Source organism: Salvelinus alpinus, chromosome 18, assembly GCF_045679555.1.
Source record: "Salvelinus alpinus chromosome 18, SLU_Salpinus.1, whole genome shotgun sequence".
In the NCBI taxonomy this organism is placed as follows: domain Eukaryota; kingdom Metazoa; phylum Chordata; class Actinopteri; order Salmoniformes; family Salmonidae; genus Salvelinus; species Salvelinus alpinus.
This window is the reverse complement of record NC_092103.1, coordinates 11,625,098-11,644,213: the sequence shown is the minus strand read 5'-3', so window position 1 is coordinate 11,644,213 and position 19,116 is coordinate 11,625,098. Positions and strand designations below refer to the sequence as shown.

At 45.3% G+C, this 19,116-nt stretch overlaps 1 protein-coding gene across 2 annotated transcripts; it reads left to right on the top strand.

Moving 5' to 3' along the window:
• The first annotated feature begins 409 nt into the window (after positions 1 to 409).
• On the top strand, positions 410 to 19,113 carry LOC139543755 (N-alpha-acetyltransferase 25, NatB auxiliary subunit-like). 2 transcript variants are annotated; one of them, XM_071350135.1, is made up of 23 exons: positions 410 to 1,046; positions 2,989 to 3,074; positions 3,258 to 3,396; positions 3,496 to 3,614; positions 3,729 to 3,803; positions 6,450 to 6,636; positions 6,782 to 6,893; positions 8,099 to 8,188; positions 8,367 to 8,539; positions 8,675 to 8,787; positions 8,920 to 9,127; positions 9,367 to 9,456; positions 9,609 to 9,789; positions 9,875 to 9,974; positions 10,096 to 10,247; positions 10,427 to 10,552; positions 11,959 to 12,202; positions 12,648 to 12,771; positions 12,998 to 13,063; positions 14,768 to 14,865; positions 14,969 to 15,079; positions 16,525 to 16,674; positions 16,827 to 19,113. In XM_071350135.1, the coding sequence occupies exons 1-23, from the start codon at positions 989 to 991 to the stop codon at positions 16,947 to 16,949; spliced, it is 2,925 nt and encodes a 974-aa protein (XP_071206236.1). In that variant the 5' UTR covers positions 410 to 988; the 3' UTR covers positions 16,950 to 19,113. The 2 variants fall into 2 exon arrangements, with proteins under 2 accessions (XP_071206236.1, XP_071206237.1); XM_071350136.1 differs by lacking the exon at positions 410 to 1,046 and adding an exon at positions 1,127 to 1,398.
• Positions 19,114 to 19,116: the final 3 nt, after the last annotated feature.

Below are 19,116 nucleotides of genomic sequence, written 5' to 3'. Positions count from 1 at the left end.
AAAATGCCTAATCACAGGTATAATCTATTTGCATACACTTCAAACAGACATACAGTACATACCCCACAAGACACACCATTATGGGTTTCTTCACTGTACCCAAACCAAAAACGCATTTAATGCGTCGCTCAGTTATGTATAGAGCCATGTCATCGTGGAATGCTCTGCCACAAGAGGTTACTCAGGAAAAAAAGTGTAGCTTTAAAAAACAGATTAAAAAAACCCATCATATTGTATCACAGCACCTCTCCTCTTTCCAAAGGTCTAATTTAACTGTATATAATATGAATAGTGTGTAAATTGTATTTTTCTTTAATCTCTTGGTGTCTTTCCAATATATAACTCTTATTTTGTATTATTATCCATGTTTTATGTATTTATATTTCATTTATTTATTTAACGTCCTTGTCTATAACTGTTCTGTATTTTGACATTTATTTGTACGTTTTATGTGGACCCCAAGAAGTGTAGCTGCTGCATGTGCAGTAGCTAATGGGGATCCTAATAAACTAAAATTAACTCCTAGTGACACAGCTTAACACAACAGTCACGTGTCATTGTGAACTGGATGAAAGAAACAACAGTCTGATATTTTCAAATGATAACATGTCAATATGGGCTAATGGCAGTTGACATACTTAGACTGTATTGTAACATTTCTTTTTCATAAACTGTTTTGAGTTTATTGAAAATTCAGTTGAATTCTACTGAAATCCTACTCCCGCTTTTAATTCCTGCCTGTCAGATTGGATTTTAACAGAAGAAGTAGCCTGACTTTTGGTTAGTATTTTTGGTTTTTGGTAGTTAGTAAGAATTTGTTCGTACAAAACATATTTTGTTTTTTGGGATATTTTACTACCCCGTACAGTAGGTGGCGGCAATACACTTTATGAGTGTAGTCTGCCAATAAACCTCAAAGAAGAAGAAAAATCCCTGCCTGTTTGACGCGACTGCGCATGCTCAGCCATATACCCTGGTAACCTCCAACATGGCGGCGAGAGGCCATGTGCAAGACCCTAACGACAGGAGACTCAGACCCATTTACGGTAACAATTCGCAGAAAAACAGCCCATCTCTGTCTGGTTAAATGTTTTGTCAGTGTTTATCGACGTACCGGAGTGGTCATCTGGCCGGTACCTTGTGTCCGGGACTCGGTGGGCAGTACCGCGGGCCCCGAAGTCTTAGCCCCGTTCTCAATTCGCCTGCAGTGCTGAATGACAGTGCACCTTGAGTGGATGGCAGCACAATTCTGACAGCGCACAGCTGCAGACCGTTTGCCCACCAATTACGCACAATGAGACCGATTTGCTTTAAACGAAACCCCAAAGAGCTTCAACGATCAGTCTCTCTCACTCGTAAAGTTCAGGTCTCCTATATTTGACAGCTAGCTAGTTACCGGTAAGCTACCTAATAAGCTAGCTAGCCATGTTAGTTAGTATGCAGAAACCGAGATGAATCTGAACCGTATTGCAAATAGTTTTGTATGTTGCAGAAATATCAACAGCTAACTTACGTTAGGTAACTAGTTGTTCAGATACAGTACATCGGGGTGTATTATCAGTTACACAAATTTTAACGTCCGAGCTAGCTCAGCTCGCTAGAAAAGGCTGCCACAGGGGCAAGACATGATGTTCTTGGTTGTGAACTGTGATGCCAACGTTAGCTATCTGGTTAGCTTGCTTTATTGGCGGGTGTGTTTCATTTCGTGCTCACTCTGCTGATTTTAGCTCATTGGGTTATACAGATCAGTGATCATGGCTAGTTAACGGTAACGTTATGTGTCAGATGGGCATAAGAGGATTAAGGTAGGCTAACTTGATATGCCTGGTTGTGTTGATGCTGTAACGTTAGCCTCTGTTTTTGGCCATTCGATTACATTCTAGTGACGCGTTCCATCATACAGATAACTAGATCCAGTTAGATTTATATCAATGACTGCTATAATAAACACTCACCATTGTTGAGGCTTCTGTTTTCTCTCAACTTTTCTCTTTCCTCAAAAGCTCTGCTAAAACCATGTAGAGTTGATTATCATCACGTGACATGCTGTCAGTGAGTGGACAGTGGGCACACAATTAAAAATAGACCTGCTGTATGGGTCTAGATACTGTATATATGTTGACACTGATCTTGGGGAATTCGGTTCATGAAGAGTGGGAAACCATAATGGCCAACACGAGACACAATGATTAAGGCCTAGCTGCCATTTGGGCTGATGACATAGTGTAGAGCACTGTGTCTGTCTGTCTGGCAGGGTTAATTTTGGCACCCAGCTGTCTAGAAGCCAAGACTCCAAGCTTGCCCTGGGAAAGGGACTGTGTGTGCGCGCCTGTGTGCTCTGCTGTGATCCACGGGAGGACCACGGTGAGAGAGAGTTGTGTGTATCAAGGTCGCAAACAATGGCAGAGGTCAGAGACCAAATACACAGACACTGTCGGTCGGTCGGTCATACAAATAGACATTCTAATCTCGTCACACTCTTGGGCACTCGCACAAATACACACATGCCCAAACACCTCCACTCAAGACAGTACACATAGTGAACCACATAAACACGCGGACACACACCACGGAGTGTATTTGCATGGTTAGTTCATCAGACAGGCTGTAGCAGAATTCTGCTGGTTTTAAAAAGTTACTCCTCTCTTGTTTTTTGTTGTCTTATAAATATCAGGGCCATGACTCTTTCTCTGCCTCTCCTAGTTACTGTGTTGTTGTTGTCATGTCCTTCATACATCTTGAAAATGTCATTTTAGAAATTCCTTTTAGAGCCTGAGAATGGCTTTGGTTGAATTATTGAAATCTGTGCCGGTCTATAAAAAAAACTGGATGCTGCGGCGTCTTAGGACTCCGTGAATGGTTTGTAGAGAAATAGAAGGAATAGCTCCTTTGCCCTTTGTGTGGGACTTGACTGGGTGTGGGCGTGTGCGTCATACTGTGTACTGTATGGAGTAGGTTGCCTGATGCTGTGATGTCATCTCCCATCAGACTACCTGGACAATGGCAACAACAAGATGGCGATCCAGCAGGCTGATAAACTGCTGAAGAAACACAAGGACCTGCACTGTGCCAAGGTGGGTGGGACTCTGGTTCTGGGCTGTATTTAGGGCCCAAGATGGATCCCAGAGTTGTTCCTGGCCTGGTCCAAAACTGACCCCATAGGCCCCTACCTCAAACCTCTGCTCCACACCCCTATGATGATGATGATGATGTTGATGAGGGTGGCATGTTACTGAGGCAGATCTCCCTCTCCCCAGGTGTTGAAGGCCATCGGTCTGCAGCGAACAGGGAAGCAGGATGAGGCGTTTAGCCTGGCCCAGGAGGTGGCCACCCTGGAACCTACCGACGACAACTCACTACAGGCTCTCACTATACTGTACCGAGAGATGCACCACCGTGAGCACACACACACACACACACACACACACAGAACTCTCTATATGATCTTTTTGATGTTGTGACGCTGTTGACTCTCCCCCTCCTCTCTCTCTGTAGCTGAGTTGGTGACTAAGCTGTATGAAGCTGCGGTGAAGAAGGTTCCACTCAGTGAGGAGTATCACTCTCACCTGTTCATGGCTTACGCCCGCGTTGGAGAGTACAAGAAGATGCAGCAGGTCAGAACGAACACATACACAGTAATAACATGTGAACAAATGATGTATTGTGCTACAGTAATTCAAGTCTTTTGTGTAGTTCTATCTAATGTCTCTCTTTCTCTCTGGCTGTAGGCAGGGATGGCTTTGTATAAGATCGTTCCTAAGAACCCCTACTACTTCTGGTCTGTCATGAGTCTGGTCATGCAGGTAGGCATGGTCTATCACTATACAGTTGAAGCCGGACGTTTACATACACCTCAGCCAAATACATTTAAACTCAGTTTTTCACAATTCCTGACATTTAATCCTAGTAAAAAATTCCATGTTTTTAGGTCACTTAGGATCACCGCTTTATTTTAAGAATGTGAAATGTCAGAATAATAGTAGAGAGAATGATTTATTTCAGCTTTTATTTCTTTCATCACATTCCCAGTGGGTCAGAAGTTTGCACACACTCAATTAGTATTTGGTAGCATTTGCCTTTAAATTGTTCAACTTGGGTCAAACGTTTCGGGTAGCCTTCCACAAGCTTCCCACAATAAGTTGGGGGAATTTTGGCCCATTCCTCCTGACAGAGCTGGTGTAACTGAGTCTGGTTTGTAGGCCTCCTTTCTCGCACACGCTTTTTCAGTTCGGCCCACAAATTTTCTATAGGATTGAGGTCAGGTCTTTGTGATGGCCACTCCAATGCCTTGACTTTGACGTCCTTAAGCCATTTTGCCACAACTTTGGAAGTATGTTTGGGGTCATTGACCATTTGGAAGACCCATTTGCGACCAAGCTTTAACTTCCTGACTGATGTTTTGAGATGTTGCTTCAATATATCCACATCATTTTTATGATGCCATCTATTTTGTGAAGTGCACCAGTCCCTCCTGCAGCAAAGAACCCCCACAACATGATGCTGCCACCCCCGTGCTTCACGGTTGGGATGGTGTTCTTCGGCTTGCAAGCATCCCCCTTTTTTCTCCAAACATAATGATGGTCATTATGGCCAAACATTTATATTTTTGTTTCATCAGACCAAAGGGCATTTCTCCAAAAAGTACGATCTTTGTCCCCATGTGCAGTTGCAAACCGTTGTCTGGCTTTTTTCTGGCGGTTTTGGAGCAGTGGCTTCTTCCTTGCTGAGCAGCCTTTCAGGTTATGTCGATATAGGACTCGTTTTACTGTGGATATAGATACGTTTGTACCTGTTTCCACCAGTATCTTCACAAGCTCCTTTGCTGTTGTTCTGGGATTGATTTGCACTTTTCGCACCAAAGTACATTCATCTCTAGGAGACAGAACGTGTCTCCTTCCTGAGCGGTATGACGGCTGCGTGGTTCCATGGTGTTTATACTTGCGTACTATTGTTTGTACAGATGAACGTGGTACCTTCGGGCGTTTGGAATTTGCTCCCAAAGGATGAACCAGACTTGTGAATTTTTTCCTGAGGTCTTGGCTGATTTCTTTTGATTTTCCCATGATGTCAATCAAAGAGGCACTGAGTTTGAAGGTAGGCCTTGAAATACATCCACAGGTACACCTCCAGTTGACTCAAATTATGTCAATTAGCAATCAGAAGCTTCTAAAGCCATGACATAATTTTCTGGAATTTTCCAAGCTGTTTAAAGGCACAGTCAACTTAGCGTATGTAAACTTCTGACCCACTGGAATTGTGATACAGTGAATTATAAGTCAAATAAGTACAAATTACTTGTGTCTTGCACAAAGTAGATGTCCTAACTGACTTGCCAAGACTATAGTTTTGTTAACAAGAAATTTGTGGTGTGGTTGAAAAACGAGTTTGAATGACTCCAACGTAGGTGTATGTAAACTTCCGACTTCAACTATATATACCCACTGGCCAGTTTATTAAGTACACAGAAATGGATTGCTCCTACAGACAGTGAGTCAGGTGGCTGTGACTTGCTGTATAAAGCAGGCAGACGGGGATCAATACGTTCAGTTACTGTTCGATTGTACGTTAGAATGGGCAAAACGAGTGACCTAAGCGACCGCATCCAGTATCTCAGAAACGTCCGCCTTCCTGGGCCTTTCACGCACTGCATTGTCTAAGGTTTACAGTGACCGGAGCAACAAACGAAAACATCCAGTCAGCGTCAGTCCTGTGAACAGCTCGTTGATGAGAGGTCAAAGGAGAATGGCAAGAATTGTGCAAGCAAACAGGTGGGCCACAAACCGACAAATAACGGCGCAGTACAACAGTGGTGTGCAGAACGGCGTCTCGGTACGCACAACTCAGCGGTCCTTGTCACGGATGGGCTATTGCAGCTGACGACCACTCCGGGTTCCACTCCTATCAGCTAAAAACAAGAAGAAGCGGCTTCAGTGGGCACGCGATCACCAACACTGGACAATTGTGGAGTGGAAAAACATTGCCTGCTACGACGAATCCCATTTCCGGTTGCGTCATGCTGATGACAGAGTCAGGAGTCCATGGCCCCATCCTGCCTGGTGTCAACGATACAGGCTGGTGGTGGTGGGGAACTGGTGTGGGGAATGTTTTCCTGGCACACGTTAGGTCCCTTGATACCAAATGAGCAATGATTGAACGCCGCGCCCCGAAGAATCCAGGCCGTCCTGGGTGCAAAGGGGGGTCGGACCCTGTACTAGCTGGCTGTACCTAATACCCTGGAGACTGAGTGTATTTAGCTTGTGTGACTGAGTATGTATGTGTGATTCTGTGTGTGTGACTGTGTGACACTGTATGGGTGACTGACTCTGTGTGTGTGTGTGTGTGTGTGTGTGTTTGTGTGTGTGTGTGTGTGACTTTGTATGTGTGAGTCTGTACGTGTGACCGTGGGTGGTTGTTTGCTTGCATGTGTGTCATTGCTCTGTGTGTTTCAGGCCATCTCTGCGCAGGATGAGAAGCTGGCCCAGACCATGTTCCTGCCCCTGGCTGAACGCATGGTGGAGAAGATGGTGAAGGAGGAGAAGATCGAGGCTGAGGCTGAGGTGCAGCTGTACTTTATGATCCTGGAGCGACTGGGGAAGTGTGTGGAGGCTCTCGACGTGGTCCGCGGTCCACTGGGAGGTAAGAGTGGTGTGTGTGTGTGTGTGTGTGTGTACGCAGAACAGAGATTGTGTGTGTTCGAGACCCAGAGAGGATTTGTGCAGCTTGTAGGTTGTGAATTATTCTTGTCTTTCTACTCATTCTGTGTATGTGCATGGTTCCATAGAGAAGTTGACCAGTGAGTTGCGGAGCAGGGAGAATAAGTGTATGATGATGTACCAACGACTGCAGCTCTGGCCTGAATGCAACGCTCTGTCCTACAAGCTACTGCTCAAAAAGTGAGTACCCACATATTCCGATAAATAGTCACATTTATGCACATTCTGCATTTCTGTGTCTTAAAACCCTCCCACACTAACTCCCGATCTTTCTCCCTTTCTCCTCTTTCTCTTCTCTCTATCCTCTCCTCTCTATTCTCTCCTTTCTCTTCTCTCCTCTCCTCTCTATTCTCTCCTTTCTCTTCTCTCCTCTCCTTTCTCTTCTCTCCTTTCTCTTCTCTCCTTTCGCCTCTCTCTGCTCTCCTTTCTCTGCTCTCCTTTCTCTGCTCTCCTTTCTCTGCTCTCCTTTCTCTGCTCTCCTTTCTCCTCTCTCCTTTCTCCTCTCTCCTCTCCTTTCTCTTCTATCCTCTCCTTTCTCTTCTATCCTCTCCTTTCTCTTCTCTCCTTTCTCTGCTCTCCTTTCTCTTCTCTCCTTTCGCCTCTCTTCTCTCCTCTCCTTTCTCTTCTCTCCTTTCTCTTCGCTCTTTTCTCCTCTCCTCTCTCTTCTCTCCTTTCTCTTCTCTCCTTTCTCCTCGCTCTTTTCTCCTCTCCTTTCTCTTCGCTCCTTTCTCTTCGCTCCTTTCTCCTCTCCTCTCCTCTCTCCTTTTCTCTTCTCTCCTTTCTCCTCTCCTCTCTCCTCTCTGCTTTCTCTTCTCTCCTTTCTCTTCGCTACTTTCTCCTCTCCTCTTCTCTCCTCTCTCCTTTCTCTTCTCTCCTTTCTCTTCGCTACTTTCTCCTCTCTTTTCTTCTCTCCTCTCTCGCTTCTCTCCTTTCTCTTCTCCTTTCTCTTCTCTTCTCTCCTCTATCCTCTCCTTTCTATCCTCTCCTTTCTATCCTCTCCTTTCTCTTCTCTCCTTTCTCTTCTCTCCTTTCTCTTCTCTCATTTCTCCTCTCTCCTCCCCTTTCTCCTTTCTCTTCTCTCCTTTCTCTTCTCTCCTTTCTCTTCTCTCCTTTCTCCTCTCCTTTCCCTTCTCTCCTTTCTCCTCTCCTTTCTCTTCTCTCTTCTCTCCTCTATCCTCTCCTTTCTATCCTCTCCTTTCTCTTCTCTCATTTCTCTTCTCTCATTTCTCCTCTCTCCTTTCTCTTCTCTCCTTTCACCTCTCTCTTCTCCTTTCTCCTCCCCTTTCTCCTTTCTCTTCTCTACTTTATCCTCTCTTCTCTTTTCTCCTCTCTCTCTTCTCTCCTTTCTCCTCTCCTCTCTCTCTTCTCTTCTTTCTCTTCTCCAGTCCTGATGATTGGCAGTTCTATCTCTCCTATTTTGACTCTCTCTTCCACCTGATGGACAAGTCCTGGAGCCAGCCTGAGGAAGGAGAGCAGTGAGTACTGTGTGTGTGTGTGTGTGTCTGTGTGAGTGAGAAAAGTTTATATAGTGGCTGACTAGACTATTCCTCTTGATGGATGTTTTACGATGTCATGTAAGAGAAGACAAGACGAACTGATCTGACCCTCTCTCCCTTTGCCCCCCCCCCCCCCCCACCTCTCCTCTTCCTCCAGCTGTGTGGAGGGCCCAGTGCAGACCACAGTTGCAGAGGCAGTGAAGTTTGTGGTGGACAGGATGGAGGAGCAGGACAAGAAGGAGTCGCGTCCTCTCAGAGGGCCCTACCTGGCCTGCCTGGAACTCATACACAGACTGAGACAGAGGGGCTGCCCAGATGAGAAAGAGCTAGGTACACACACACACACACACACACACACACACACACACACACACACACACACACACACACACACACACACACACCACAGTTTCCTTGGCTGTTGGCTGTTTGCGTTGACCGTTTCTATTGGCTGTTGGTCTTCAGGTGACCCGTTGGAGCTGATGGTTCAGTTTTTTGGGAAGTTTGGAGACAAACCCTGCTGCATTACTGACCTGAAGATATACCTACACCTTCTGCCCCCCGAGCAACGCTCACAGGTACACACACACACTCTCACTTGCAGAATAGCACCAGTAGTGGACGTTGGTCAACCAACCAAGCCCTTGATGAGTTTAATACCATATCTACTTCCCTCCTCTCCTGTTCTCTCTCCTTCCTCCTCTCTGTAGTTTAAAAACCGTCTGGGGGAGTTGGTTCCGTTGGGGGAGGCGGGGGAGGATGGCTTTGGGTTTCCGGGGGACACGAAGGCGTTGCAGAGACACCTGTGTGTGTGTCAGCTGAGCCGGGCGCTGGGACTGCAACACGCTCTGGACACAGAGGGCAAGCTACGCCTCATCACAGAACTCAAAGCCCACTACCACTATGGACTACAGTTTGGTAAGAACAGCAGGACCCCTCTCTCGCTCTCACTACCACTATGTGGGCTGCAATTTGGTGAGGGCATCCGTTCCTCGATACGTCTCTTATCCATCTTCATCCATCCCTCTCCGTCTTTCAGTCTATCCAACATTTTATGCATCTAACTTAGAAACTGCAGGAAGAGATGCAATGACAATTTTGGGAAGACCCAGATGGTTGGTTTGAGTCTGACTACAGTTAGTGTGTGTGTGTAACAGGGAAGTCGTGTCTGAAGACAGAGCTCCAGTTCTCTGACATGTACTGCCTCATGGCCGCCCACGTCTACATCGACCTCTGGACAGAAACCGGTGAGTCGCCTCTCTCGCTTTCTCTCTGCCCTCTCACTTGACGTACACTCTTTCTCTCTCGCCTCTCTCTCCCTCTCCGACCTCCGACCTCCTCTCGCTGTCTCCGGGCGTCCGTTAACATGCAAACATACATTTGTGTCTGTGCGTGTTAGGCGATGAGAACATGCTGTGGCAGTCTCTAGGCGTGTTAGAGGAGGGCTTGTCCTTCAGTCCCTCCAACGCCCAGTTCAAACTACTGCTGCTGCTGCTCTTCTGTCGCCTGGGAGCCTTCCAGCCCGTAGTGGACCTCTACTCCAGCCTGGATGCCAAGCACGTGCAGCACGACACCATAGGGTGGGTTTATAGTACGAACACGTCACCATACAATACGGTTACCATACTCAAACCACTGATCCTTCTATTCTCTCCTCTCTCCCAGGTATCTGTTAACTCGTTATGCTGGCTCGTTGGGGCAGTTTGCTGCAGCCTCCCAGTCCTGTAACTTCTCCCTCAGGTTTTTTCACTCCAACCAGAAAGATGTGAGTCCCTGTCGCATCTAAATACGTCGTACATATGTCATATATTCTGGTGACGTTTCCCCAGGTATTTTCTCACCTCGGTCCTCTTTCCTTGTCTCTTCTCCTTTCTCTCCTCCCCCAGACCTCCGAGTACATCATCCAGGCCTATAAGTATGGTGCGTTTGAGAAGATCCCAGAATTCATAGCGTTTAGAACCCGGCTCAACCAATCGTTGCACTTCGCTCAGGTCCGCACAGAGAGGATGTTACTGGACTTGTACACCGAGGCTGACGTGTTAGTACCCACACCCACACACACAGACACCCACACCCACACCCACACACACAGACACCCACACCCACACCCACACCCACCCACCCACAGACACCCACACCCACACACACCCACACCCACACACACAGACACCCACACCCACACCCACACACCTGTAACATATTCCTGTTTTGTTCCAGCACATTGAGTCTGGAGGAGAGTGTGAAGGCGATGGGTGTGTGTCCTGAGGAAGATGATATTCCCTGGGACAACATGAGAGACAACAGAGACCTGACTGTCCTCGTCAGCTGGGACCCCAAGGACAGGTACACACACACACACACACACACACACACACATATAACAAGGACTTATATCCATTTTTCTGCCGCAGTCATGTAGCTTTGGCGCCGTGCCCACGGCAAAATCATTGCATCCACGCCACAAATATGGAACGTGAAGAAATATTTCTGAAGATGCTATAACAGTCCACAGACTTTTCCTCTGCAAACGTAATGAGCAATGAATAGAACAAACAGACAAACCCATAGTTGATCCATTTACCTAGTCATCGTGTTGCGCGTTCTAGGAGAGATGACTATTCCTCTCAAGGCACATTGAAGTTGCGAGTGCCATAGGGAGGGAAAGATGCATTCTGACAAGTCGTCAATGCACAACAATTCATCGTGCAATCACGGGGAAAACAGCCGTTTCAATGGCCTTTGTTAAAATAAGGGGCATCCCAGCGTTCCATTCCTACTTTATTTATCAACTCCTAAATATTGCGCGAACTGCAGTATTTTAGCAGCGGCATTGTTAAGCATGTTACCACGTGGCAATTAGTTGTGAGTGGATAGAGGACAGTGGGGCAGAATGGAACACGGGTCAAAACACCATCCTACCTCAAAATAATTTTTGGGAGTGACTTAAATTGTGATGAGACGGATTACATTTTTAGTCGAGCAAGAGCAGGAGTCGCAACCAGGGAAAGAGTTGAGGGGGGGGAAATTGTGATGTGAAGTGGTTTCTTTGAGAAGTACAGGAAGTGGGGGTGTTACTCCCAAGTTACCCTAACAGGTACGCCTGCATTATTGTCACTGTGTTTATGCCAGTTTTGTGGGGCATCAAATTCATCAGTATGATGCTAGTTAGTTAAAAGATGCCATTTAGGATCTAGCTAATGATTAGCTCAGTGAGGTAAATACAGATAGGCAACCCCATGCTTCAGCCTGTTTATTTCTAGCCACTGTGCTGCTCTGTTGGGCTACAGGTGATTTCTTCTATTTTGAATTGAACCTTTATTTAACTAGGCAAGTCAGTTAAACAACCTCTTCTTTATTACAATGGCAGCCTACCCCGGCCAAACCCTCCCCGAACCCAGACGCTGCCCTATGGGACTCCCGATCACGGCCGGTTGTGATACAGCCCGGGATCGAACGCGGGTCTGTAGTGACGCCTCTAGCACCTTAGACCGCTGCGCCACTCGGTCCCTTATTGCTAGCATACCTGATAATATGGACCATGCACAGGCTATATGCATGGTCCAATATGTTCAAATCATTGTATTAACAAATCATTTTACCAGTTATCGGACTCATTTCTGGAGATTTTATATAGTGTCATTATAATTACATTTACATTCATTTTGGAGTAGAATGACCTTTTAAAAGTCACCTGAACGGAGCTTCTCAGTCCTACATATAAAATGAACACAGTTAATTGTGTGTTCCAGGGAGCTGACTGAGGAGCATCGTCGTCTGTCTCTAGAAGAGGAGTCCGTCTGGTTGAAGGTTCGCTCTCTCACGCTCCGCCTCCTCGCCTCATTGGCTCTGCTCGGACACGCCCCCTCGCCACGGAACTCTGATAAGACCAATGAGAACGGTATATCGGCCAAAAGCTCCACCCTCCAGACCCTACTCTCGCAGCTAGATCAGACGCTTGAGACCGCTGCCCAGATCACAGAGAAACAGACACAGGTACACACACACTAATATATTTAAGCAATAAGGCCTGAGGAGGTGTGGTATATGGCCAATATACCACGGCTAAGGGCTGTTCCTGCCTGGATACAGCCCTTAAATGTGGTATATTGGCTTTATACCACAAACCCCAGAGGTGCCTTATTGCTATTATAAACTGGTTACCAACGTAATTAGAGCAGTAAAAATAAATGTTTTGTCATACGGTCTGATATACCATGGCTGTGGGCCAATCAGCATTCAGGGCTTGAACCACCCAGTTTATATAATGTAATATATTTATATTTAGCAGAGGCATTCATCCAAAGCGACTTACATCAGTGCCTACATGTTCATATGGGTGGCCCCAGCAGGAATCGAACCCACGACCCTGAAATTGGTAGCGCCGTGCTCTTACCAACTGAGCCAGACATGACCACTAACTGTTGTTGTGTTGTTCTAGTACCCGTTCCTGGGGCCTCCCTCCTCCCGCCTGGCCACTGCTCTGTCTAGTGGCAGCTGTCACTGTCAGGCCTCTGCTCTGCAACTATCACTGACTCTACGAGAACTAGAGACCACTGGACTGGGTAAGACAGGGAGATGAGGGGAGATGGGGGGTTGGGGGGTGGAGAGAGAGGGATGTAGGGTCCCCTACCACTTGCCTCCAACCATCTGTCCATCTACAGGAGCAGCAGGACTGGGAAGGAGATGGAGGGAGGGAGAGTGGGTGGGTGGAGAAGGGAGTAACGGAGAGGGGAAGAGGAGAAAGGAGGGAGGTCTTTGTCATGCTCTTTATTCTGTTTCTCTCTCCAGACGACTCGTCGGAACTCCAAACCCAGATCTGTAACGCCTTCAAATCATCAGTAGCACAGCTCCAAGGTAACCCGTCACAGATATCTTTATTAAAGATGATCAACCTGTCCATGGTAATAATGACCGATTATGATTTTTCAATGCCGATACCGATTATTGGAGGACAAAAAAAGCCGATACCGATTAATCGGCCGATTTATAATTTAAAAAAAGTTTTTTAAATATATATATATATATCATACACACACACACATTTTTGTAATAATGACAATTGCAACAATACTGAATGAACAATGAACACTTTTATTTTAACTTAATATAATACATAAATACACACACAGCTCTGAAGTGACAATGATACTGAAGAGTCTGCTTAGGAGACAAATACTCTCAACTGTTTGAATAAAAATAGAGTTTAAGTTACCTGTGATGAATGTTGAAAACAAAAACTTTAATTTCTATATGCAGGAAATCCTATTTTAATAATGGGCATGGTAAGAATTGACAACCAAAGTGCGAGTCATAATTCCCATGACACCTAGCAAAATCTGAAAAGCGGTTCCTTCATATATTCCATAGGATATTTTTAGATTCACTTAAAATAAGGTCTGTGTTTCGTGTAGGCTTACATCACCGTGCCAATTTTATAACTGTGTAGATATCCATAGGACAAGGTAACTGATCAATATTGGCTAAATATAAGCGAAGATTAAAAGAATTGTAGAGTGGATTTATGAAAATATGTTGACAAACGTTACCTTATCCTAGTGAGATTTACACGGGTATCAAAACGTTGAGGAGGTTTAAGCCTGCACGAAACACAGACCTTATTTGAAGTAGATCAAGACATTCTCTATGGAAGACATGAACGGTAAAATAACGAAGGAACCCCTTTCAAATTCAGCCGCAAGTTATTACAGGAATTATAACGCGTCGACTATTTCTCTCTGAACCATATACCTTTGACTAATCCGGAAACTATCACCTCGAAAACAAAACGTTTATTCCAACGGGTGGCATCCATGAGTCTAAATATTCCTGTTACATTGCACAACCTTCAATGTTGTCATAATTACGTAAAGTTCTGGCAAATTAGTTCGCAAAGAGCCAGGCGGCCCAAACTGTTGCATATACCCTGACTCTGCGTGCAATGAACGCAAGAGAAATGACACAATTTCACCTGGTTAATATTGCCTGCTAACCTGCATTTCTTTTAGCTAAATATGCAGGTTTAAAAATATATACTTGTGTATTGATTTTAAGAAAGGCATTGATGTTTATGGTTAAGTACACATTGGAGCAATGACAGTCATTGATTGATTGTTTTTTATAAGATAAGTTTAGCTAGCAACTTACCTTAGCTTACTGCATTCGCTAACAGGCAGGCTCCTCGTGGAGTGCAATGTAATCAATGCAAGATTGGATCCCCCGAGCTAACAAGGTTAAAAATCTGTTGTTCTGCCCCGTTCCTAGGCCGTCATTGAAAATAAGAATGTGTTCTTAACTGACTTGCCTAGTTAAATAAAGGTGTAAAAAAAACAACGGCAAATCGGCGCCCAAAAATACCGATTTCCGATTGTTATGAAAACTTGAAATCGGCCCCGATTAATCGGTCGAACTCTAGTCCATGGTAATAATGACTGTCTAGTCAGCCACACGAGACGTCATGGCTTCAGATCTCTAGTCGAGTTATCACTAATGGGTCATTCTTATTCCCCCATGCTGATCTCTGCCCCTCGCTCCCCTCTTCTCTCGCCCCTCTCCGCCCAGAGATGTTATCCAGATGTAAAGGAGAAGTGTTGGAGATGAAAGACGGCAGATTGACGACCCGACCCTCCCTATTAGAAACGCTGGTCTTCTTCGTGGAGGTCAGTGTACTACACTGATAGTCACGCTAGACATACACAAAGTAATACATCACTAAAATGTACATGTATTATAATATGTGGTGTGTGTGTGTCCCCTGGTCAGACGGTGTGTGTGCTGCTGTGGGTGGCCAGTTACTCTGCCAGCGTACTGCGACCGCTCAAGTCCAGCCTACAGAAGAAGAAGAAGAAGAAGAAGGACAGCAGCACCGCCATGGTACACCGTTACTATCTCACCTTTATCCTCCGACGACCCTTCTCTGGAATGACCCCGTCACTATTCACACCATACTAGGGGCGTGAATGTTTAAATATTTAAACGAAATTGGGAATCTTAATGTTAAGGGAAGTCCCAAACCGAAAATCAATGGTATTTCTCCCCCCGCAAAATTAAAATAGCATTTCAGTCATCAGAAAACAACGTATTATTTTCGGTGTTATAGCCTAACTAGACGACAGGCTATAAAGGTCTGGAGAAAGTTGTGTAATTTACGTAGAACTTTGGGCTACTATGGTGAATTTCTTTCCATATTCATTACGCCCATTCTTATACGGAAGCAAACGAGGCGGGACCTACCTGCATTTGTCCAATAGAAACTCTTGTTTTATTGGCAAAACGTTTTGCCACCGTTTGGACTAATTATTACACCCTTGCTCTTTCTCTTCGCTAATGATGCGAGTGTGTTCAGTCTTTGGTCTGTTGCGTGTACAATATCCATGCCTATTCATTGATGATAGGCCCTGCTTTACTGAAGTTGCGAGACACATGCAAGCCAAGAGATTGTGAGATACAGCTTTTAATTACTGATAGATGTGTCTAGTGCACGGTTCTGACTGTCTGCCTGGTGGCTGACCTGCCTATACACTGCCCCTCCCCTCTCTCTTCGGCCCTCACTAGCTTGCTATGAAAGATGCTTTGTGTTCTCAGAAGTTTGTGTTCTCGGAAGTACGCCGACTAATGTCACCTCCGTTCCAAAAATACTGAATCTTAGGAGTCAATTACTAGCGAGATCGAATCTTTACACAGAAATGGATTCGGACGTGGAGTCGACTCTCCACCAGTACCTCATCATCATTAATAGTTGGGAAAATGTCAGAGAAGGGCAAGAAACAGCATTGAAGTCCTGTATGGCAGCCTGGTCTCATAGTCTAGACGTAACATAGTAAATATAAATCCGGGACACTCAATTTAGTAGGACGGTTACATAAGACGATCGATTACTTAAGCCACCTAGCTAGAATTCGTAACATATTGTACGTTTGGAAATTTGTAACTATAATATAAATTGTAATTCAGAACATATACGAAATGGGTGATGGATATCCACAAATGAATACATACCATAATAAACATATCACACTAAATGTGAAGGAAATGCTCACTTGGCGAGGTACACTAATGGTAGTACAAGTGCAGTGCTTAACCATCTGAAAGGGACTTGCCATGTAACCCAACCCGATGCTGGCAGCAACACAGCTGCATTGTGAATTTGCATTTTATGAAAATGTTCTTATCGTTTTAACAGAACCCCCCCCCTCCCCCCCCCCCTCCCCCTCCCCCAAAAGGCAGTTTAAGCATTTACATTTATTTTCTTCATTCATTCACAATACACCATAGCCATTCACGCAGTAGCTCTCTGCCCCCTCCCTCTGCCCCTACAGCCAGTGGTGCTGTGTGGCTTCCAGGAGTGGACAGGCAGCCTGCAGGGTGTTGTGACCCAGGCTCTGGATCACGTGAAGGGGCAGGAGGCCAGCCTGACGGCCCTCAAACTAGCAGCACTCACCCTGGAGGAGGGATACTCACAGACACAGGTTGGTAGTGCTGGGCGTGTGTGTAGGAATTATTGATTTGTGCCTAAGCATTGGCTTAGTTTCTAAGTTAAAAGCATGCTTCCTTCTGTTCTTTATCCCCCCCTTTCTTTCTTTTTCTGTCAATCTGTACCTCTTCCCTGTCTCGCTCCCAGGAGGAGTGTGGGTTTACGAGGGCAGCCATGGACAAGGTTCAGAGTAGTTATCTTGGCTCGCTGCAGGAGCTGGGAGATCTACTGAGGAAGAGAGCCGATTTGCTGAAGAGCCTCAAGATCTGACCTGCATCAACCATCCCCCTTCAATCGACATCTTCATACCCAACTCTCGCCATTATACTGTCACCATTTATCGTCTAACTCCACCCACATCCAAAGCCTTCTCCCCTTGCTCGTCTCAAAGGAGGGCTGCCTGCCACCAACACACCCTCTCTTTCACTTCATCCCCTTCCCTCTCCTTTTCCACATATCCCTCGGTCTGGGTGTCTTTATATAACACAGGATTCTCCTCTCCCTCCCTCCATTTCTCACCCCGAGAACCATCACTGCTCTCGCTCAGCACAGAACCACAGTTTGTGATAACATCACAGAGAAGCTCCTCAAAGATACTACAGCAACAGATAGACAAACAAAATAAGCAATTTTAGAACTACTCCAATAATTGACTGTACATAGTCTGCAGATGACACATCAACTCCTTGACTGAATGTGACTGAAATGAGATATAAGCTACCCCCTTAGTTTTTTTTTTCTTCTCTCCAGTCTGTTGTTTCCATGGTGAAGCCCAGTTAGATTAGAATATATGCTCTTCCTTTTTTCCATGTTGGACTCCTCACTCCCCCAGCCTGATCTGGGTGCCCAAACATGGACACTGTTGTCAATCACTCTTCTGCTCATAAGAACAAATGGGGTGGAGATGGTGCTTAACTTACTGTATGAAAACAAAGGACAGCTGAACAAAGACGGTTTTTAACGAATTGTACACGCAAGGAAAGCTGGGCCAACTCGGAAAAGCCTCAACTGTTTCTTGCAGGAGTGCACAACTCCAGTGATTTCAGGCCTCGCCTTTTAGCCAGTAACCTGAGAAGCCAGCTGCCAGCTCTTCTACAGGCAACCAGTGACTGAATGGGTCAGTGAAGAGCTGGGGAGAACTGAAGATAGCCCTGGAGGACCGGAGGTGTGTACCTCAGGGTGTGGTGCACTCTTGGTTAATTAATCTCCCTGCTCCCCACCAATCAATGCCTGTCTGATTTCAGTCCTCAATCCCAAACTCCTTTTTAACTTGGTCATTGTGTTTTCTTTATTTTATTTTGGTTTTTAATTTTGTTTGAAACCCCCTTTGTGGTTATTGGAAAGCCAAATAAAAAAAGCAATCACGGGACAAGAGTATAATGAATCAGAAAATACATACAGTATCTAAAATGTATTTGCAAGCGCTTCTTTTTGTATTCTGTGACGGTGCAAAGAAGTGTGTGTAGCTCGCTTGGTTTAGCTAACACCTACAACAGAGTGGATGGTTTGTTTTAACACCGTAGGAGAGAAACCTGACAGTCATTTCTCTGAATAAACAGGTAGAACAACGGCTAAAACCCAAAGTTAAGATATCTAAATGCAAAGGAGACAAGACAACCAACCTGTCAGATTGCAATGAAGATGGGAAATGTGTTGTAGAAAACACCTAGTCTATCTCTCCTATCTTGTCAATGGTTATGAGCTGCACTGAATTGCCCCATAATTAATTTCACCAACCAAAACTGTCACTAACTATATACCAAAAATGTGGCTCTGTTGCTATGGCATTTCAACTGACAGCTAGACCTACACCAAGCAGGGCGAGGAGACTTGTATAGACACATCACGGGTATGTTCAGTAGCATTGTGGAACGTTCAGATAAAATACATTGTGCAGAGCAGGCGTCTAACATGTAGAGTGAGGAATCATGTCCTCTCTAGTCATGACGTTTATCTGCAACGTTCATTAGTACTGTTGTACGACCCCGTGCGAGGCAGACGAAACTAGCAGATGTTTAGTGCCACGACCACCAGGGGGCACTGAAAGACTATCCAATGCAGGCAGCAGACTGACTAATATTGAAGTATATGCTTTGGCTTAGTTTGATTTGTAGGTTGTTTAGCTTTTCCTTCTTTAAAACAAGACATGGATGGAAGGGGAGCAACAGTTTGATCCTCCTACAAAATACACCCCTCTAAAGATGACCTTCGGACGACTCGTGCCCAAATCCCCGGATGGATGGATCCTCTCTAGAGGCTGTTAGTGGACTGAGTAGAACTTATGTTGATGTGCAGAGAAGTGGTCGACAATCTGGAATGTCATCTCACCTGATACCCACCCAGTCTTTCTTTTGGTAGAAAATGGAAAACAAAAAACACTGGAATGTCAAAAGGATTTTTTTTAAAAAAAAATGAATAAATCTGTTTTGTTTCAGTC